The following is a 23,873-nucleotide window of genomic DNA, read 5'->3' as shown; positions in this document are numbered from 1 at the left end:
CTAAAGCACGTAAAAGTACCATGACCTAGATGAAAGACAATCTTCACAGATATTTTCATTAAATTTTTTTGCTAAATTCAGTGAGAGGAGCACAACAACATGTAAAATGTCATTTAGAAAACCATCACAAACAGTTTTCCTCACTGGTAGCAAATCAGATCAAATAGAGTGGAGTGTGAAAGCACATGACTATGATGCTCGTGTGTGACAGCATGCATGCAGACAGGGTAACACTGAGGCCATCCCATAAATATTTTCACTGGGCTCAAACCTCGAAAAATGAAACAATAGTGAAAGCCTCTAACTTAACCTCAATTTGGGGTCAATGTTGCATAAGAGTGCTTTTTTTAATCCATGAACTGACTGTGTGAGTGTATGTCTGCTGTACATGAACATATGAGTCTATTCTCTATACTTAGCTGTCAAGCTAATAATGCTGAGGAGCTGTGTCAGGACAAGGACAATCAGTTTCTTAATCTGCACAGATGAGGAACATGCAGCTCCAAACATAAACACAGAGAATTACGAGTGGCAGCACATAAAAACATGGCAGCCTTTCCTTCACTGCTACTGTGACTACTGTATAGGAAAATATAAGAAAAAAGAAAATATGCTTTGGAAACTGCATACGGAATGCTGTCCAGCTACAGTTTTCCAACTTGTTATCAAGGCTTCGAAGTTGTACTCTCAACTCGTCTTTCATCTTCCTTTCCCTTTATAACTGATTTACATAACTACACAAAATGTCGACCTCATGAAAAAAGCGAGGGGTCTTTTGAAAAATGCGTACATCTTTAGAGCATAGCCTGTGAAGCTACAGTTGGACTAAAGAGATGAAATAAAACTAGCATGCCTGGTATGCCAAGCATAGAAAGATATGATTGGTCACCCTCTATCAAAATTGAATGGGAGTTAGTTTATATGAGCGCTAAATAGAAAACCAGAGGGAAGAAATGAACAGCCTCAGTTTCCTGCACCAAGGGTAAAGTGTTTCTCCTGAAAGCAATAGGGTAGCCAGTAACAGCATTGCTATCGCTGGCTTCCTCCTCCACCTCGCTCCTCACCCCTCTATTCCTGCCTCTGCCCTTGTCTCTCACTCTCTTCCTGGCTTTCAAACCCCATCCTTCCTCACTCCCACCTTTCTCTTTTAATGGAACGAGCAATAAGGGGAGGAAGGAAAGGATAGAAATCTGTTTCCAAACTAAACTTAATGGAGGATATTATTTTTTGCCAGAAAGGCTTTGCTTCAACCCTCGGATTGACCGATCTCCGCCACAGGGATGAAGGGGTTAATGGGTTAATAAATCCCATTTGAGACCAGTGTCCGTACTTAAACATCAGCAAAAAGATACAAATGACATGCAAATGTGGCCGACATTCAAAACATGTTGGCTTCACTATCCTCCTTTTACTTCCCGTTTATTTGTTGTTTATTGTCCCACCTGCAGCTCTCTTTCTCTTTTAGGGGTGCACACACATTTCCTTCATTCATGCCATCACTGTGCTACTCATCAGCTCCCTGAGAGACAGACAAACAGAGAGTAATATATGAATTCCCTTTTTGAGGGTTCTTGGAAATATGTTCATATCTAACAGGAGACCACTGCTACTCTTCCATTTTTAAGAGCTTTGTTGTCTTGCTGACATCACTGAGAGAGAGGGGAGTGATGCAGAGGCAGGCACGGAGAAAAACATGTAGACACTTCAAATATTTGATCTACTTTTCACATTTTAAGCGCATCTCTATGCAGTTCCAATGGGAGATCAATGTGTTCCTGCATTTGCTTTCATGCTTTTCTGTGTTCCCGAACATGCCCCCTCCTTCTCTCTCCGTCTTTCGCAGGTTTATCCCGGAGGCGGTTGTTCAGTACCAGAATTATCACATCAATCAAAGCACAAATGTATGAGCCGCGGACCTGAAGCCACCTGGTTCTCTCTATGCCTGTTTGTCTCTTTCTCTGCTTCAACATCTGTCTTTCAATGCGTCTTCTTTTTTCGGGCCCATTTGTTCCCAATATTCCATCTTGTTTTGAAAACGATTTGGAACAAAAGTGGGGTATGTGCAGATGTCAAAAAGCCACAGTTAGAGCAGGTCATTTCTTTTCTTTTTTTTACTGCGTCACAGTTGATTTCAAAACTGATTTCAAAACCAAAAATAAGACATAAAACTGGCACAAGAAGTCCTCTTCCAGTAAAACATAGGTTATGGAACAAAAGACTGTTGCTAAGTCCAAATCTGTTTGGGCTGCATACAAATCCTGTTCTGTCCTCATCCATGTGGACATGGAGCTTAAAAAAATCTGTCACTGCATGGCAAAAAGAAGCCCTCGAATTTTTGTAAGCAATGTGTGGTGACATTTTTATGCACTTAAATTAAGATAATGAAGGATTTTTGAGGACCCGTTAAAGCTTGTATCTACAGACTGCAACAACAAACAACAAATGCTGATGGTTTATCAATGAAACATGAAATTTCAGAACTGCTGCCTCTAAATCTGTGTATAAGCTGCCATCAGTCAGTCTGTCTGTCTGTACTGTGCGTTCTCTTGTCCCATTTCATCAAACAGCATGCAAAGCTTGTCCATCTGTCTGTCCATTTGTGGGCCACATGGACATACAATGTGCCTTAAAATTAACTCGGTATTAATCCAAAGACCTTCTGCTTGTGTCTGTCTGCCGGCGTAGCTCTCTTATCATTGTACCAAAGTCCAATGTAGCACTAAAAGGTGCTCCCACAAGCAAACAATAGCTTCATCCATCCAACCTCCCTGCTGCCTGTCATAACTCTTTTTGTTTCTGCGCCTTTGTCTTTCCAAACTCAGTGTGTCTATCTGTCCTCCCCATGTCTTCACTCTATGCCTTTTCAATGAATTTCAAACAGCAACTTAACGTGAAAATTGCCTGGTGTTTGTTTAATGTAGACACAAAGACAGAAGAATAGAGAGCAAAAAAGATAGATGTGAGGAAAGAATTAGTGCAGTGGAGAAAAACAAAGAAATTAAACAAGCAGACAGACAGGGATGGAATGAAATGGGGGGCAGGTCAGTGCACAACAGACAGGAACAAAACAGAGAGCAAGAGACAGGACCGTCAACAGGCAACAGAGTCCAGCCCACAGTTTCAGTGTTAGTCCTGGCACATTTTTATCTGATATCTAGGTTTATGTTCCCCAGACAACTTCACGCACTGTTTGTGTAGCCATGTTGGCAGAGGCAGCTCCCCTCACAGAGAGCCACAGTATTTACCTCACACCTCCTTATCTCAGCAGCAAAAGCATCCAAGCATAGAGGAGAAAAGGGGGAGGAGAGGGAGGTTTGGGAGGGAGAGTCTGTTGAGGAGAGGGCGCATGGCTGAATAAAGGGGATTTCATAACACAACAAAAGTGCATGTGTCACCTTTCAGAAATGTAAACAAAAAACTGGAGACTCAAATTTCCAAATAGCCACCCAAACGTTCATTAAAAAAAAAACCTCATAAAGGACACAGTGTTTCTATGATAGCAAAGTATTACTGATATACATATCAAGCTTGAGAATCACTACAGAGATTTTTAAACAATTTGCTTAAAAACAAAAAAACAATTCACTTTCCTTTCGGGACAAAACTTTTAATTGAAACCAAGTAAACCTCCTGTGCAAATTCATTAACTTTGTAGCCTTTGAGCTATTACAAAAACTACAGGTTACTTGTGTTGTGTCTAACCTGGGAAATGCAAATTTAACTAGTAGACGGCATAACAAAATGCCACTGTATGAACCCCATTTTTCTGTTTTCCTTCTGACTCTTCTTTTTCCCTCCTAATCGAGCCTGATGTTGTTACAGATCATCTGCACTACGGAACTCTGTAGAGCTGTAATTCTCTGAAAGATCTGAGGCTGAGTGGACTCGACATCTGATTACATTAAACTGAGGCCAGAGAGGCCATGACTGCAGAGAGAACAAACAGATGTAGACTGATAATACAGTACATAAAGACAAATCAGTTACACACCTAAACCAACACACGCACGCACGCACGCACGCACGCACACAGAGCAAATGAGTTCTGACTGATCAGTCAGCGCAAGCAACTTGTGTGTGGCGAAAACTTTAATGAAATAAAAGAGGGCCATTCGCTGACATCATCAGCATGGGATCAGGTGCATCAGTGGCCACCCAAATCACAAACTGCTTGTTCATGATGTGTACAGATGAGGAATAATTAGGTTTCGTTGCCTGACATTAAACCTCTACCAGCAGGTTTGCAATTGGCCATGGTAAAAAGAGTTTAGACTTAAATGGGACTGATTGATCGATTGATCATTTGGATCGATTTTGGTAGTGATGGAATTTCCAAGATCACAAAATTATTTTGCATGTTTCATATGCAAAAAAAAGGGAACCTTCCTGCCAACTAGCATACTAAGGAGTAGACTGCAAAAACTAAATTCAAAGTCCGTGTGCTACAAAAACAGGGTTCAGATCAGGCAAATCTAGGCCAGACACTGAGTCATAGCAGAGCTCCTAGAAAGCACGACAGCCTGTCAAACACATCGTCACGTTGAGATACAGTCTACATATACAGACACCTTTACATGCAGCCCACACAGTCAAACACAAACGCAGATGTAGAGGGGAGAGGAATGACACTACACAAACAAAACAAGTCAAAGACTGACTGCAGAAGAATGCAGAGAGACTAGTCTGACACCCAGTCACATTGACAGTCCTCTGTGTCGGTCCTATGCCAAGCTAATCTTCCAGCATTTATAGAATATCCATTTCAGATCCATGTCTGTACACAACAGACACTGTATAATATGACAGCGATTACATTCTCAGAAACAAAATCAACCCAAAGTCATCTAGAAGTCTCGCTCAATTTACAAACACCTCCTCAAACACTAATCTTTCTCACAAATTATTTAAACAAGAAGGAAAATCTTCATACACAGCTGGGATACGCCCAGCACCCATGACTTTGTATGGAAACATAGCACTCTCTACTCTATATACAGACAGCGTAAACACAACAGTAGTACTATGGCTTTGAGATAAATGTTATAAACTCTGCACTTGAGATCAGCATTACAAGTAGGCTGAAGGCACACACTGCCCTTTTAGCTTCACACAAATAAACATGTGATCAATCTGAAATATCTGCATGGACTGTAAATTAGTACTGACCCCCACCCAAACACACACACACACACACACACACACACACACACACACACACACACACACACACACACACACACACACACACACACACACACACACCCTGAGGGTAGTTTCCCATAAGTAGCAAAACACCCTGCCCCCCCTTTGAGCATCACATTGCAATCATTTAAAGCCCTACTACTCAAACACAACTACCTAATTATGGCGTCTACATAACTTCACCCCCCCCACACACATGCATTTTCCATATTATGTCTACATCAGTTATACACAACACTCAGCTACCTGACCCAGTTCTTTTTCCATACTATGTCTCTGTGTGTCCACACGTCCATATCGAATGCATTCATTGCTAAAAACAGACTTTTGCTCAGCTTTTGCTACTTATCTCACAGTCCTTTCTTATTAGACTAAATACACAAATAAACCAGGGTCTCTGTAGTTCAATTGAATTCATTCTCTACATGCCACTGTATTTGTGGACACTGCATTCTATTGCTATATTTGTTCAAAATCACTCTGGATTAGTGACAGAGCTAAAGGTCGAATACATAAATACAAAAATGCTGGATAAACCACCTCGAAGTTGCAATTTTATGTCTTTTCCCATTTTACGCTATGACTGCACTATTCAATCCACTGTTTTCCTCAATTCACTCAATTGTGTTATCATACAAGTACTATAGCCACTGCACAATGGTCACAGCACCAATATAAAGTTCTGTATCAAGTCATGGAAATCAATTGTATTCATCAAAATTTTAGATGAGAGCATACCTCTACCTCCATGTCAGCGTTGGAATTTGGTAATATAGCTGCCGATTCATTCTCTGCTATAGAACTCCTTGATTCTGAGAGGGGGTCTGTGGGACAAGCTGTGGACCTTGTCTGGGGCCCATCTTCCAGGGGCCTACAGGCCAGTGCCTGGCCTGTCTCTGTCTGTGTAAACAGGCTCTGTAGCAGGCCAGGCTCAAGTTGGTCCCAGGCCTGGTCTGTGGACACAAGTGGAGGAAAGTCCAGAGCAGAACCCTCTGACTCCCAGTCACTGTCCCCTGTCATAGAGCCAAGAACAAACTCTATCCCATCCATCCCAGACTGGGTCCCTTCAGAGTATGAGTCCAAGTCCAGCTCCTGAGTATCCTCACAGGCTGAACAGATATCTGAGGGGCCAGATTGGGGCCGTTCAGGTGCTGCCATGTAAACAAAACTGTCAGGGGAAAGGAAGGCTCCCTCCTCCTCTGGTTCTGGGCAGCAGGGAGGTTTGGGGACAGGACTTGGGGGAATGGAATCCTCAAGTGGAGATGGGGGGCAGTCATTGGGGTAGTGTGGAGGCACAGACACAGCCAGGTAAACAAAACTATCTGATATCACAAAGGCCTCTGAGTCTTTTGTATCCAACCCAGCACCACATGAATCTGATTTAGATGGTGACTGAAGTAAAGCTGAGCAGGATGTTGAGTCTGTATGTTGAGGATGCATGAGATGAACGGAGTCTGATTTTGGAGTGCTGGCTATCACTTCTGTTGTAGTTTCCAGATCTGGATCTTGTTCAGGCATGTCCAGTCCTGAGACCACATCTATTGGGACAGCAAAAGTCTCTGAAGCAAAGCGAGTCCCTTCTGTGTCACACGTTATTGTCATAACAGGTTTGCTTTTCTCTGAGGGGACTAGATCTTCTTGACAGGAAGTTTGAACGTCAACATCCCGTGTACATTCACTGTCAATTTCTCTTTCAACTGTGTGCACAGGCTCAAGGGAGTGATCCATGAGAACTCCCTCGCTACTGTCCAAACTTGGCTCAGATTGGTCATACACATCCCACTCTGTTCCTAACTCCTCTTCCTCTTTCAATTCTCCCTCACCCTGCTCAATATCCTCCTCCACTTGTTCCGCCTCCTCAGCATAAGGGTTCAGAGGGCTTCGAGATGGAGAGGAGGCTCTCTCTTCACAATCCTCACCATCACGCTCTGATGACGCCCCACTATCCTGGTCTGTTTCAGTCCGTGCATGTCTCCCATTTTCACAGTCTGTCTGAGAAATGTCAGTAATACCAGTTCTGTGTGGTTGGGACATGTGGACCCCACTGGAGTCTGACTCCAGTTGTTGACCAAGAGCAGAGTCTGTTGGGTAACTCATCTCCTCCTCTTCTACCTCTGCCTTATACTCATTATAATCAACATCACATTCTTCATCGATTAAACCGTGTTCCTTTTCACAGTCTTGTGCTCGCACCAAGTTAAACTTTTTAATCTGTTCTATGTGCTCAGAGTTATTTAAATTTGAGTCTTTTGTAACAGTCTCTAAGCCTGGTGCGACGCTATCAGGCTCTACAGGATTAACTGCATCTAGAGGAAGAGTTCCCTCAAAATCTACCCAGGCAGTGTTTGTTTCTTCCTCTCTCTCCTCTTCCTCTTCCTCTAAACAAGGAAGTGTGTAGGGATCAAAAGGCTCAGGGTCTACACTCATCTCCACTCCCTCCTCTCCTTCATCCTCTTGACACTGCCTCTCCAGCTCTAGAAAGAGGTCATCTGATTCAGCCCCTGAGCTGGGGCAGGGTGAGGCACTGGGCACCCTAGGGCCACCAAACCCTGTAGGGGGAGTCAATACAGGCCAATGTCCAGAAGAGCCTGTTAAACCCCATCCCTCTGATTCCAGTGTTTCCCTGTCCCAAGATTGGTCAATTATTTCCCTATTCTCCAATTTAAGAACTGCCTCCCACTCTCTTTCCTCTCTCTGAGCTCTCTCTTCCTCTGCTTTATCCTTTTCTTTTTTCCATGTCTCCTCCTCCTCAATCATTTTCCTGCACCCTTCCTGCTCCTGTTCTTCAAGCTCCTCAAGTATCCTGCGTTCGTCCTCCTCGAATTTGAGCTCGGAGGCTGTGCGTTCTCTGAGCTCATTGCCCTGAGCACCCCAACCAAGGAGCCCTTCATCACCTCCCTCCTGACTGATACAGGGAGATAGGGGCAGACCTCCGTATACTAACCCCTCCTCCTCCTTCAGGAATGGAGATGGGGGGTCTAGTAGATAAAGTGACTCTTCATCCGTGTTGCTATCTTCACCCAATAGAGGAGGCATAGGGGGGAGTACAGGGAAGTTGTGCCTCAGGCCGAGTTGGGTTCTTTTCCCTGTTGTTATACTACGGGGCCAGGTGCGGGCCTTGGTAGGAGGGCAGAAGACTGGTTTTGGTGGGATGAGAGGAGCACTGTCCCCCTGGTACTGGTCCAAAAGAGGAGAGTCCCTCTCTGAATCTGACGTCTTAACTGGCTCAACAGGTTCCTCTGGGATATGCCTGATTCCAGCTTTAGAAGTGCTAGGAGTCCGTCTGTGTCCCTCCCTTTTTCCGTCTACCTGTCTGGATATACTGGGGCTATGCTCTGGTGTATTCCCAAAAACCTGCGGTGCTTGAGTCGGTCCGAATGCAGGTAACTGTTCTTTGGAAGGTGACGGCACCCCATGAGTCTGTTTGTGTTGCTTCTGCAGAACAGGATGAAGCTGCTTTTGCCTGCCGAGAGGATGCTGATGGAGAGGAGGCACCGGGCTAACTGTGGGTGTCAAATAAGGCGAGGAGGAGACAGGAGGAGTGTGGGGAGCAGATGATAGAGGGGAGGGTGTGTAAGGAGGTAAGGAAGGCGTTGATGAGGTAGGGGTGGATGGGGGAAGGTGACAAGGAATGGGCTGTAGAGGAGACAGAGGAATCCCTGCCCCAGACAGACGCTTCTCTGCTCCTTCAACAGATGAAAACTCCAGTCTCTCAGCAAATTCTGGATAACTAGGGGGCATAAATGCTTTCCAAGAGCGACGGTTCGGATTGTCCCTCTTATCACCACCTTGATGCCGTCTCTTGGCCACTGCAACTACCCCACTAGAGCCAGATGAGGACGGGGCAATAGGCAAACCTGAACCTACAATGCCAACTGGTGGTGACATTATCTGAGGATCACCAGTTAGCTTTAAGGCATCAAAAATCACTCTTTCATCTAGTTTCTTCACTCCACCAGCATTATCGGCATTCCGGGAGACAAAAACGCCACCTAAATCAGCTCCAATGGTGCCATTGCTGGATAGTGTACTTGCCTCTCCTCTGACCTCCCCACCAGAGCCTATAGTGCTCCTGGAAGGTTGACACAGTTTGGTCCCTTGGTCAATCTGTTCATTGATGCGCATAGTATCATATATGGATCGCTGGGGGACATAGCAATCCTCTATGTATGTCTCATCCTCATCACCTTTTCCAAGGCAGCGAGGGTTCTGCCTCAGGCAGTCCGGACGGCTCAGTGGCTTCCCCATTCTGACCTTTTCACTCCTGTCGGGCTGCCACGGAAACCCTTCTGTTTAAGGTGCTGTTGTGGCTAATTGAACAAAAAACAATACACAAAAAAAGGATCTTTGTGGAAAATGAATTCCTTTCCCTTTAACTGTCCTTTGTCCAATAATTGAGAAAACCACACAGTCCATTTGGCTGCATTTAACAAATCCTTCAGGTTTCACATTCTAAAAAATATTTAAAATTTCATCATCCACAGTATCATTCCATTGGTGTGTGTTGCATTCTTGCCTATGTCACTTCAACAGCAGTGCATTTCCTTGGTCTGTCTGAGATGCTGTGTGGCATCAGAGAGGGAGTGAAAGAGACAGCCCTTCCCCTCGGCACCATATTAATCACCAGCCCTGTTTATCTGAAGGACCGTTAGGAATGAGGGAGAGGTGGAGGGATGAACAGAGGGAGGAAGGCAAAGAAACAGTCATCATCTCCCTCTCTGAGAAGTACAAAGTCCAAGGTGAGGTGAAGACCATGCAGATAACACCCCTTTGTTTTGCTGTCAGAAACACAGAGTACAGCTCTCCTCTCCATATTCATGTGCAGCAACTCATTCGTTGACCCCTTTTTAGTCTCATTAAGCTTGTGACTCCTTCCTCTCCGGTCAACTCTCCTCTCGGTGGCACAACAGGAAAAGGCAGAGAGGGCTTGGACAACTTCAACAGTATCAGTGAGAGGCAGGCAGGGAAGTGTAAAAGTCTCCTTTTAAGGTGAGAAAACCCACTCTCTGTTATATAAAAGAAAGGCTGCGTGGGGTGCAATGAATAGAAAGTACAATACTCCATGGATTTGTTTCCCTTTCATCTTCCTTTGTTAAAAAAATGCTCCTTGTGGAAAAAATTAATAAGAGTATGAAATGCAGTAAATGAAAGAAACTAAAATATAGAAAATGTCTATCCTTAAGAGGTTTTTGAGGCAAGAACACCCAACTCGAGATAAATATGAAAATAGAAATCCCTTTACCAAGTCACTGTCACTTAGTGGTCCGATGAGTGTTCAAGCAGTCCACAGCTTTTCTTTTTCTTTTCCTGTCCTCTGCTTCCATTACAAAGAATCAGGGCTTTGTGCCGGCAGGACAAAACCCTAATTTTGTCTAAGACATCTCATCAACATCATAACAGCCATCATTCGAGAAAGAAAATCCACGCCGTCATACATACAACAGTCTACGATTTGAAGAAAACACTAAATCCAGAACAAAGAGTAAAGCAGTCCGCTTCAGAAATCCCTGTCACTGTTTCAATTCTTTTATCCTGCTGTCTTTCTTTCTCATCCTCAGATCATCCACAGCTCCAGGGGAGAAGCGATACAGTAGATCGAAAGCAGGCAGGATCTTGGAGGGGGTGAGGCTAGAGTGAAAGAGGGCATCTGGGGGTAGATAGAAAAGGGGGCTGGGGCTGGATCCTGGACCAGCCAGGCAAGCAGGCAGGCGAGCAGGGCAGAGCAGTGAGTCGTGGGACTGTATCCAGAGGGCAAAGACCCAGACAGCCCTCCCAGCTCCAGTCCAAGCTTTGCTTTGCAGGCAGTATCTCCCCCCTCTCCACCAGCAGACAATCCCAGGACACGCTCCCTTCCCTTTTGCTCTTTTCTTTGCCTTCTTCTTTCTCCTGCTCCCGTACTGAGAATGAAACAAAGTGCCACGCAATCTCAGTTCCTCTTCTCTCTTTTTCTTCTCTTTCTCTCTCTCTTTGAGACGTGTGGGCTCCCAAGCTTTGCTCTCTCTTTCTTTCACTCCCAGTCTCTGTTCTCAGGCCACTACACAGCTGAAATGGTTTGCAGCTGCTAAAAAAATCTCCCTCTTTTCCTCTCACTCTCGCTGTCTTGCTGCTCCCCCCTCGTCTACTCTCTCTCTTACTCACTCACATGTCCCTTCTCTCTCTCTCTCGCTCGCTCTCTCTCTCACCCTACCTCCCTCCCTGCTCTCTTGCTGTTTGTGTTTGAATTCAGCTCCGTTTGTTCTGTTTCCTGCACTGGTATTAAAAGACAGGAAGTGCTCCAATCATGCTGGTTTCCTCTCTCCCCCCCAAAAAAAGATGAGGAGAGGGGGTGAGAGAGAGAGAGAGAGAGAGAGAGAGAGAGAGAGAGAGAGAGAGAGAGGCATAGGGGGAGGAAGTAGCAATAGAATGGGAGGCAGGGTACTAAGAGGGGGCGTGGAGCTAGAGAGAAAGAGAGTTGTGCAGAGGAGGATTTTGTTCGTTACCAAAAAATATCATCTGAATGCCGGGATGCAGCTGATTATCCCACGCTGAGCAGCGAGCAACATTCTGCTATTAAAACTGTTTCCAAATAAATACAGGAGGATAGAAAAAAGGAGATGAGAGGAATGAATTAAAATGCTTTAATGTAATGTAATATAACCCAGATGAGGGTTTCCTCCTGGCATCTAATACAGGATCTCACTTACTTTCCCTGCCACTGTTTCCAGATTTGGTGTTGTGAGAGACAGAGAGAAGGGGGCTTGCGACGTGAGATGGCTACATTCATCACAGCTTTGTAATCCACTCTTAATTCTCTGAGGGCAACCACCCCCCCCCCCTTTTGGAGGACAAAAACACTGTCTTTAGAGTGAAATGATACAGAGTTTAAGAAAAAGAAAGAAAGCAGAAAGGAGGGAGGGATAGAGGGAGGGAGAGAGGAGGCGGGGAGTGTTAGCCGACAGGAGAGAAAGAGGCTTATCAGTAATGAGCCGTCTTTTTTCCCCAAAGCAATTGTCCAGGCTGTGGGCTGACAAGGAAGTGAGTCCAGTTCGTTCTTGTTCACTCCATTATTTCCTCCTTTGTCAGAGTTTTAACAGGTTTCCAGTTGAGACACAATCCTTCTTTTGTGCTGAAGCAGAGATTGTAGTAGCAAAAGAGCTGCTGGTGTAAAAAATAAATATGGCAAAGATGTAGACACACACAAAAGTCTGCGATATTCAAAGGCCCCACTTGTGCATTCCCGTCTGTGCCTTCACTGAAACCCAATCCGGCTGGGGAGTGAGTGTGAGTGTGTGTGTGTGTGTGTGTGTGTGCGTCAGAGACCGAGGGGCCAAGAGGAAAAGGGGTTGTGCACAAAAAACAGAAGAGGAGGGGGGTGCTGTCTGTTTCATCAGGATGCCACACAAAACCACCACCCAATTCCGTCAGAAGGGGGATACCAGCAAATATGGCAACCTGCAGCCCCCAACCAGAGGCAAGGGACTTCAAGCTACTTTGTTTTTCTCTTGTTATCCAAAGTTACAGGCTTCACAGAGCCAGTTGTGGCGTTCCTCCTCCTCCTCCCTCTTGTTCTCACTCCTTCCCTTCTTTTCCAGTAAGTCTGTTTGTTTAAAGCAGTCTGGCAGAGCTCAGCTGATCTGAACCTAAGTCCTCCCGCTTTCTTTCTTTTTCTTTCAAGCTCACTCCTTTGACTCAAGGTACATTTCCAATACTCACAAGAGGGACTCCCTCTTTCTCAACTGTTGCACAGAGCAGCCCGTGGCCTGCATGTCAAATATGCTAAATACTCCACTCTTTCTTTTTAACTGCCCGCCCCCCCTCCCCCTGCAAACCACCCACCTCCTCTCTGTCAGTTGCGCTGCAGCTGTCATTGCCGCGTCCAAGGCAAACGTCTTCATAGAAACAAAAGGGGTTTGTCATTGGTTTGCTGCACACACCCAGACACAGATGCAGTGCTCACCAACTCTCGCGTGACCCACGGCTAACCGACAATCCCCTCCACACAGACCACAACAAGATTTAAACCCAAGCATTTGCAGATGTGGGCCAGCTACCAGGAGAGATGGAAGGACAGGCAGTGGGGATAAGACCCAAAATATATTCAAGAGTCAAGGTGGCATAAGGGACAAAGAGAGACTGATAAACAGATTAAGCTCATTTAATTTGCTCATTCAAATTACGCCCTTTACCCTTCCCCTTCTTCCTCTGACTCCTTGACTATTGACACAGGCAGAGTCTATGCCTCCAGCCATGACCCCACATGGTCTGTTTAAGATTAACCTTGAATCCTCTGGAGCTCTACCTATACTCCCTTCCTCTCCTATAATTGTCATTCATTTCTCAGTCGTTACGGCTGGTTAAAGAGTCCCAGCACCGAAGGAAAGAGGAGGAGGGTGGGTGTTGAGAGAGGAGTGAAGGGACGAGAGACGGATTAGGGGTTTAATTTTCCCTGGGGGTCGTACTGTGGAGCAAAACTTTACTGCCCTGGCGCTGTGTAGCACTTTGGATCACAGCGTCCATTAAAAGGCCTGTTATTCACACATAAGGCTCTCCACACTGGCACTGTCTGTGTCTAGAGGCATGAAACCACTTAGTGTGGCTAAGTGACATAAACACAAACAAAGGTGGAGGGCATAAAGTATGTATTATTGACTTGCCTGGGTCATTTATTTCCTCATGGGGAAACACCTATTGACAGGACAAAATATTTTCCTCTGTACCTTTTCATTTCTCCCTCCCAAGCCGAAGTAAATCCATAATACATTTGTACAAAACTTTAAAAAATATAATGTCATTTTCTTCCTCAACATCTTGTTTTTCAATCTCTCTCCATCCGTCCCACTCTCGGCCCCCCTCAGTGGTAACCTGGCAGCAGGAAAAACATAGCTGCCATTTCGCTTTCTCTGTGTGCTTTTACTCTGCTAACCCACCCTCCTCCTTTCCAACTCTCTGGGGTAGTTTTATATTAACTAGGAGAGCATTTCACCTGCCTCTGTGTGTGTGTGTGTGTGTGTGTGTGTGTGTGTGTGTGTGTGTGTGTGTGAAAGCATTTATTGTTCTCAATCTTCCTGAGGCAGAGCGACAGACACAAAGAGACCTGGATCCAGCACATACATACACAAAGTCACACAAAGACACTGACGCATGCACACACACACACCTCTAAGCAAATAAAGCATGAACTTCCATGACCATGCTGGATAACTTCAATAAACATAGCTGTCGATCATCTACACACACCACCAGTCATCACAATGGTAGATTCAGACTTTGCAGATTTTGTGGCTGATTTGCTGAACGTGTGCAGGTGGGCAACTACTTGCATGCTTTTAATTAAGCTAGTCTGCATGCATGTGTGTTGCCACACACACACACACACACACACACACACACACACACACACACACACACACACACACATTCTTTTAGGCAAATAAAAACTTCACACTTTCCCCAGCCTGGCTTTCTGGGGCGTGTGAGATGGTGTGTTTTCATTCAGCTGGCAGTCTATGATACAGATGGAGTTTAATGTCCATGTGCGATTAATGCAGGAAGGACTTTCCACATTATAAACACTTTGGAGGTCAATTCTCTGCGGTGGTTTACACCATTTGGGGAGTTTTAGTGTGGTAAAAATAGGCTTATCCTCTCTTCTTTCTTTCAGTGACCTCTTTCTCTCTCTCCCACGCACTGACATACATGCACACACACACCAAACACCTGTGAAGTTGCCTGCTGAGAGGTCAATGCTGGAGGTCATCTCTCTTTTTTCTCACACACACACAACCTCCCCGTCTCTTTTTTCTTGAGCCTCCTCCACCTCCCACTCATCCACACACCCACCTGGTGCTCCCTCTCATCAGGATTTTACACCTCTACAGTACAATGTAGCGCCAAAAGTCTGTCAGTACTTCGGAACTCAGCAAAGACACAAATCTATTTCATTCATCCTGTATTATACTGTATGTCGCTGGTGGATCGACCATTACATATGCGATCATTACAAGTTAAAAAAACACCACAACAAGCTTTAAAGTCAGATATATCTCGAGAAAAACAGCAATCATATGCATTATCTCTCCTATTTGCCTGTTTTATCACATGTCTATTTCTTGTGATGTTGACTTCATGCTAAAAGGATAAGGTAAAATTGTTTTTATGTATTTCATACACAATATACGTGTTAAAGTTTGTTTTATTTGTTATCCTTCAATATGACACACCACATCAGTTTGCCGGCTCTCAGCCATGTCACAAATCTGAAAATTATGATTAGAGTCATTATCTTATGTCACATGTCCTATGCTACTCCCTGAGATGTATGAAAATAACATCAGCTATGCGATGCAGAATTAATTTCAAATCATTTTTTGAAAATACTACATGCATATAAAATTTAAGAAAGCAAATCTTGGTTCTCCTTTTACGCCATTTTGAAATATGAGGTACAGCATCATTTTATTTGAGGTAAAACAAGACATTTATTTTGCTTAGCATTGCAAAAGAGTCTCTTTTGACATATAAATATTTGTCCCAGCTCATCTCAGGAGAGTTTATAAGATTTCACTGAACTGAGAGAAGGAAAAAGGAAAAAGAGGGAGAGTGAGAAGGCAAGGCCGAGTCGTGGCATGCCTTTCTAATTCACAACAGCTGAAACAATACAGGACCTGTGAGTGGAAAAGCTAAAACTTAACACACACACACACACACACACACACACACACACACACACACACACACACACACACACACACAGACAGACCATACAATCCAAAGTCATAACGATCACTCACTGTCTGGATCAGGAACTGATACAGAGAGGTGAGAGATGCGTGTGTGTCTTCCTGAATCAATTTCTGTGTGTGTGTAGGTTACAGGAAAGTTCGGCCGGACAAATCAGGTTATATGATTAGAGAAATTTTGTTAGCGTGATCCAATCAGGCACTTAGAGAGACAAAAAGAACACACACAGACAGAAATAAGAGTCATGCAACACACAGGGAAACACAATCAAACACACACTAACAGACATTAATATGAAGACAGAAAGAGAACAGAAAGACCGAAAGCAGTCCAGGAAAATCCAGAGAGCCAGTCAATAGCGCTGTCGTCCAGATGACGTATTACTTGGATTAACTGGGGAGTCATGGAAGGGTTACTGGGTTCTGACACACTGAACTCTAATGACTAAACACAACCTTTGAGTTTGAATTAGGCAAGCTAACATGGCTGCTAGCACCTAACAGGTAAACTTAGAACTCGTGGTCCTGCTGAAACTCATGCAGTCTGAATGGGCAGGGTAAAGATTTTATGCACTCTACTGTTTGGTTTTCATCAGCTTCTTTTATGCTTTGTTTCATATGTTTTCTGGTTGTCAGTTTCATCATGAGGTTTTGAGGATTTATGCACATACAGAACATGTACATGTTCAGTATGATAAATGGAGAGCGTATTTTTCACTCAGAAAACCACAACAGCTGAAATACTGATTTTACTGGTCAAAATACTGGTTTTCAAATAAATAAAATGTGTACAGAATTAAAGACACTTGTTTTTCATTTAGACTCTTGTGCAGTAACCTTTCAAAAGCTGGACATGCAGTTTTACCCTGGGATTTCACATGTCGTTCATGATTTATGATTTCCAGACCTGAACAGAAACGTTGCTGTGGGCCTCTGACTCACCCACATTAAATGAGGGCTGTCTAGAACACATCATGGGTTACGCTGCTTTGGTTTGTTTTAACACATGGTATCTTTCAATAAGGTCAGGAATGGAAACATTGTTCTACAAGCAACAGAAAATTGAAATATGAGTCGAAATGGCTATTTTTGACTTACTAACTGTTTATTACTAATATCTAAAAATTTAAATGTGTAAGCAGCTTTATAGGTGAAAATTAGGACACGTTCCAGCTTCACAGTATGGGTCCAAAGGCAAGCAGTGAGCTGCTGGCCCAGTTTGGCCTGACTTCTACTCCCATCATTAAATAGTTGCTGACACAGTTGGTGCGGGGAAGGACAGTGAGTCATGGCCTTATAGATTCTCCAAGGAGTACAGACTACAGGAAGATGAGGCGTAGACACTAAAAGAGAGAGTATAGGAGGATAAAATAAGAGGGAGGAGGAGGTGAAAGGTGTGAGGGAGAAGGAGATGGAGGGGCTGAAAACATGGACGGTGTGCAGTCTTGATTTAAGAGAGGGATTTTCAACGCGTGTGCACAAAGACACACATATGCCTCCTGTTCTGCTGTCACCCAGACTAACCAGCCCTTCCCAGGAATGTCCATCTGCAGCTACAGGTTTAGAGCCTTTTAACGCCCCTCTGCTAAAACACCAGTTTGTGTGTGTGTGTGTGTGTGTGTGTGTGTGCACGCGTTTGTCTTCTCATCCCACCCAGAGACTATGTCAGCTGCTTAGGGACGCGGGGAGCCAGGGGCATGCAGAGGGATGTTGATGCCACACCCTAATGTGTGTGTGTGTGTGTGTATGTGTGTGTAAGGGTGGGGTGAGGAGACAGCTGAGATTCCAGATTGTACCCCGAAAAAGACTGGAATTAGAAGCATCCTCTGATGCAGAGTGCATGCACACACACCTCTCATCAGGCCACAGAGCAACCCTAAATACAAACACAGATTCCACAGTAGCACATATGTGCAGACAGGATGGCCATGTATAAACATGTACATGATAAATAGCAATACTGACTGAGAAACAGAGAGACAGGCAGGCAGACAGGAACTTTTTAAACCTGTTTCTAACTCAGAACTTCACTCCCTCATTCACTACCCTACATCTCTATACAATAGACACTCAGCTGTTTGCTCTAGTGAGCAGTAACTTGAGATTTCGGACAGTTATCAATGTGCCATAGGACTGTGATACTCTAATCTACAAAATGTGACCCACTGTATTGAGGTTTGTATTGTTAGCAGAAAGTCATTCATTCCATTGTGGGGATTTTTGAGGGCCTTAGACAGAGCACAAATGCAACACCCCAGACAGAATTTGGACACACATAAAACAGCGTACAGTAAATACCAAAGAGTGTACTTTATAGTAAACAGGGACTGATTGTATGGCGTGTCAACACAAGTCACGTTTTGTTAATCCATCTCATATGTGTCTCAATAGAGCTGTCCACACACATTATCCACAACCCAAGCATATTTTTACACTTCACGTCTATTTTCTTCCATTTTTCACACCATTACAGTAATTATGTATTGGGTTCTGTGTGCTACCAAAGTGCAAGTGACCTACACTCAGATCTGTGCCTGAACACATTCCATGTAGACACTGTGGGAAGAATGTGCTGTTTTCACTATATGCTTAGATGTTGACCAACTGTTTAAAGACAGGCATCATCTTTAAATTACTGCTGATTCACTAAGCTACCAAAGTTTAGTACCAGTATTAATAAAACAATACTTTTTTTTAAACATTACATGAGAAATGCTTTCCTGCAAAAATTTTTTTGCATGTAAAAAGTGAAGTCAAAGTTCTCAAATGTTCAGGTGTGCGAGAGTGCTGCTTCAATAAACTAATCTGAAGTTTTACTCAGGTAAAATGCAATCAAAGAATTACACTGACAGAAGTAAACAAGACCAAGAATCTGACTAGACATTTGAAGCCAATTTATACACACACATACACACACACATAATATATGTACCGTATTATGAACTAGTGCTAAATTTTGACAGGGATGCTAATAAAGAAGAAGCAGACAGGGGGAGGCTGCTCTTTCACTGCCTCTCTCTCTCTTTCTCTCTCTCTCCTTCATTGACCCAGTAATTCTCTGTGAGATCACTGTTGGGAAGTTAAAAAAAAAACTAAATCACCTCCCACTCCCATGACCCCTTATCCCACGGCTGCCCTCCACCCACCCCCCAAAAAAAACACACACAACGTCCTGAGCCCCCTCGTCTTTTTAAGCATCGGCATGACATCATCCCTCTGGATTGGAAATGGGGTCTGTTGGGGGAGGGGAAGGAGGATGAGGAGAGGGGAGAGGGGTGGCCTGGTCTGTTTTGGAGCCAGACAGACATGTTGAGGTTTGAAATAAGCCGAGCTGGATCGGTTACAGAGAAATCGAGAGGGAGAGAGGGAGAGAGTGAGAGAAGGTGGAGGGAGGCAGAAACAAAGCAGGACAGGGGGTGGCTTCAAAGAGTGGACAAAAGAGATTTTCACATCTTTTCTTTCCTCTCTCCCTCTTCAGACTATTCATGCAGGCTAGAGGCAAAATATACTGCAGCTACAAGCAGATGAAAATGAAACAGAATCCAAAAAGTGTCAAGAGGACAAAAGCAATATGTGGACAAACCCCCTCACATTATCACCTCTGTCCATTATTTCCTTATCTGTCTGTGCATCTGTAAGTCTGCCCTGTGATCCTGCTCTCCATGATGATTTGCTGTCTTTTTTCCGTTTTGACTCTTATTTTCTGTCCTTTTCTCTATTCTCGACAATTTCCCCCCTGCTAGCCTTCCTGCGTTGCCCTCCTATAAATACCCCTCTGCTCCCAAATAGAGTGACAGACTATTTCTCCATGCTCTACATACCCCGCAGACAGTAGCTATTATACATTCTGCCCCTGTTATTACTTTTGCACCCAGTCTGTCTGCACCTCAGCTCACAGTTCACAGCTTTAATAGAGGAAAATCTAATCGGTGCATGGATAACATGATTAACACCTACATTTAGGATTATTTTATCCGGGCGTAGCAATGTCTTGAATGGCTTTTATTTGCAATTTTTAAATAGCTTTTTCTACAGATACATGAATTAAAACAAAATGGACCAAATTGACACAAACAATTGTGCAAACAATTGCACAAGAGAGAAAAATATTCTCATTCTTATTGGCGTAAAATAACTTTATCAAACAAACCTGATATAAAAGATCAAAAGCAAGAAGCCTATTTTATTCAGTTATCTACAAATGCATCCATCTTGGTTCTCAAGACTATTGTATAGCAAGACTGATTTAGGTTCCTCTAGCTTACTCAGGCACATCAATTTAAAACTTAAATAATAATACTGCTCAAAGGATGCCATGGTATTCTTGTCCAAAATGCAAATCTTCTTAACTCTAATGCCAGGATCAAAAAGAAAACTGGGGAAGCAGGCTCTTGAAATGATTTTTTTCAATACAAAGTGGGATATATATATATATCAGGGAAAAAAATGCACATCAATTATCTTTTGCAGTGTTAGTGCACCTGTAAACCTGCTACTGACCACACCAGACAAAATACATGCAACAGCTTCACACTCTTTGTCTGATCTGGCTCTCTTTTTCAAGCCTATTTAGCTTTTCACAGCTCTCTGAATCTCTCCCTCCCTCCCCTCATCCTTCTCTCTTTCTCTCAGCACCTCTACGTCCTCTGTCTGCTCGTTCTATGGACACATTCGCTCAGCTTTCTTTTATTAAGAGATTGGCGAGGAGAAAGAGGAGAAGAAACAAGAAGACAGGGAGGTTAGCGGGTCAAGGGAGATATTAAGGGCAATGAAGACATTTCACAAAATATCCAAATTAAGAACGGCAAAAAGACAGAGAAAAAAGAAGCGAGTAGGAATGAAAAAGCAGGAAGAAGAATGAAGAGAAACAGGAGAAAAAATGTTCTTTGATCCACCCACACATCTTCACAACAGTAGAGCCGATGACTCTCTAAGGAACGAGCAGGAGTCCTACTAAATTTTTCAAATGCACGAAAATGACTGTTGCTCATATTGCATGAATCATCAATCATGTTCAAAAAACATAACCCTTTCTGAGCATCGCGGCAAATGCAGATAGCAGAAAAAAAAAAGGTTAAGTGTGCTGTTTGTGCTTGGAGATTCGTGCATACTTCTCCTGAGCTCTCGCAAACTTACATAGTTTTCTGAAGTGGACAGGATATTACATCATGGCAAGAAAATGTGCTCTTTAATGATAGTAGTCAGGCTGAAAGAGCTGTCTGTACCCATAAAATGAGCAGCGGAATAACGCTATAAAATACAATGGAGCTGCCAGCAGAGCACATTCCTGCGGTCGGCTCCTATGCAATTCTAGACAGTAAAATGGAATTTCTCTTTAAATGCAGAAACAAGCCATAGTCGTTTAGGTCTTAATGCTAAAATATCACAGGAGGTGAACAATTTACTATGATGAATTTATTTGTGTGAAGCCTGTTTTGGGGCTCTTTTTCTCCTTCATTCCTTGCTCAGAATACATCCAAGTATAAACATATTCACATTGTGACCAAATGACTCAGTAAAAACAGATTTCTTGAATTGGAGCTGATAATGTGTTTTTGTCCACTTGCTGCTGCAACTTTATACCCAGTATTTATTAAATTACTGTAAGTAACTGGTAAAGAATTTCTAGCAGTGAATTAATTAATCACAACAAAAATTGAAAAAATTTAACCGCAATCTTTTTAGTAATTTCTTAAGAAAAATATTTGCTGAATCCAGACTCTCTAATCTGACAGATTTGCTGCTTTTCTCTGTTCCATATCTTTGTAAATGGAAAATGTTCGGCTTGCGGTTTGTTATTTGGAAAAAAAAACAACTTGCAGACTTAACACTGGGCTCTGGGAAACTGTGACGCATTTTTCACTAGTCTCTTCCATTTTATAGAATAAATAATTTAACATATTGACTAATTAATTAATCACCATTATTATTTATTATTTATTTTCTCATTTAAAAAGTGAAGACTGTGATGATCAGGAATCTCATTTTTTCACATTTTATCTTTAATCTTCACATACTTTCTGCGTACTGCGTACTGTTCTTATAACAATTAAGGAAGTTTACATGCACTGTTCAAAAGCCAGACCACCACTGAGGACTTTCTTACTTGAGACTGTGTGCTCAAACATCATCTTGTACTGCAATAATTGTCAAATGCTTGAGGTAAAAGAAACAACAACAGCGAAGCAGCACAGACATTTCCCATGGTTTTACAGTACCAAGTGATGGAAAACGGGACAGTATCAAATTTAGACCCACAACCATCACCACAATGACAAGGCTAACAAGTTCAAAACGCCGGACGGGTGGAGCCAGAACATCATGAAGCGGGTATGTGTGTATGAAGGAGGGAGGGAGGGAGTGAAGAGGGAGAGAGTTTGTGTTTGTGGGAAATGTTCAGAGAAACACTGAAAGAGCATCATAACTGTCCTATCAAGAAAAACGCTGCATGACTCAGCAGTGTGTCAGGCATTTCAAAGAGACGTGTGACTCAGCTAATCACCGCCTCTGACTCCTGACACACCACAAGAGCCCCTCTCTCACACACACACACACACACACACACACACACACACACACACACACACACACACACACACCCTTACATCATGGTCTCTAGAGCTATGAGCAAGAGGAGAGGATGGGTAACAGACCTCCTCAGAGGGACTACAAATATTGAATGTAACCATTCATGAAACACACACACACACACACACACACACACACACACACACACACACACACACACACACACACACACACACAGATTTGCCCTGAACCTAACCTAACCTAACCTAATGTTACGCTTAAGATTATCTGTTTAACTGTGCAAATTAGTTTCAATAGAAGGAATGGAAAAGAAGAGTCAGTGAACACAAACAAGCACAACCTTTTCACCCTGAACCCAGTAAGAGTCTCTCATGTTTTTACCTATACAATCAAGCAGATATCAGAACTGCCAAAGCCAATAGCAAATACATGTACACGATGTACTCACATCAAGCCAAATGAAATTATGATGATTAGGACTATAAGAAACTCATGCAATAACGATTTCAATCAGATTCTCCAACCTTCCTCAACACACTGTGGCGCTTCACATGCACACTTCCGCATCATACCCATACACATCACATCCATACAAAAAACCAGCAAAAAGAAGTTGATCCTACCTTGAACTCCTGCAGCTGCTGTTTGATCATCTCCACCTCTGTGCCAACTATGCCCTGTGCGTTCAGTCCCTCTTCTGCCCTTCCCAGCAGACCTTGCAGCTCAGCCACCTGCCTGTAGAACTCCCGAACCCTCTCAGCAGCGTCCTCTATCTGGTCAAACCTGGCCTGACCACGCTCGCTTAGCTGGAGAACAGGGAACAGAAACAAAGGAATCGTGACTGGATGAAAGCACATAAATAGAGTCAGAAACCACACTAAATAATGTTACCACCCTTATAACAATGACCACTATCATCATCTTCCATCTCTCTCACCTTGCCGGCCTGGCGGCTCAGAGCCTCTGTCTCCCTCCTGAGAGCCAGGAGGTCAGGGGAAGAGCCTTCTCTTTGCAGCATGGTGGTGCACTCTGATGCATGACCCTCCAGCTCCGTCCTGAGGTTGGCCAGACGGGACAAGAAGCCCTTCAGGGCGTCAGCCTGTGAGGCCAGCGAGTCTGCGTCGCGTCCAACGGGACTGAGGGAGTCCAGTTCATCATCAAGGTCGGCAAGGCGTGAGAAGACATCACGCACATGAGACTGGACCTCGCCGACGCCCTGCAGTCGAGACTCCAGGGAGGAGCAGCACTGCTCGATCTGATGGAGGGAAAAGACACGGAGAGGTAGACAGAGGTGACGGTGTTTGGACAAGCCCAGTCAAATATTCTCAGTGCACTTAAGTATTTCTGGCATGGAATATCTTTTATTCAATGGGTCGCAAAATCAGAAAAAAATAATTAATTAAA

The 23,873-nt window shown here is 43.7% G+C and overlaps 1 protein-coding gene across 4 annotated transcripts in view; it reads right to left on the bottom strand.

Annotated features, from left to right (window-relative positions):
• macf1a (microtubule actin crosslinking factor 1a) overlaps positions 1 to 23,873 on the bottom strand; it is a 201,362-nt gene that overhangs the window by 38,500 nt on the left and 138,989 nt on the right. For all 4 annotated transcript variants that reach the window (XM_041954924.1, XM_041954925.1, XM_041954926.1 and 1 more), the window contains 2 exons: positions 23,407 to 23,724; positions 23,093 to 23,275 (listed from right to left, as the gene is read on the bottom strand). In XM_041954924.1, coding sequence (XP_041810858.1) covers positions 23,093 to 23,275; positions 23,407 to 23,724 — 501 coding nt within the window. The remainder of the gene's footprint in view (positions 1 to 23,092; positions 23,276 to 23,406; positions 23,725 to 23,873) is intronic.

This window comes from Chelmon rostratus, chromosome 16 (assembly GCF_017976325.1).
Source record: "Chelmon rostratus isolate fCheRos1 chromosome 16, fCheRos1.pri, whole genome shotgun sequence".
Classification (NCBI taxonomy): domain Eukaryota; kingdom Metazoa; phylum Chordata; class Actinopteri; order Chaetodontiformes; family Chaetodontidae; genus Chelmon; species Chelmon rostratus.
The sequence above is the reverse complement of the archived record's forward strand: the minus strand, read 5'-3'. Positions and strand labels throughout refer to the sequence as shown.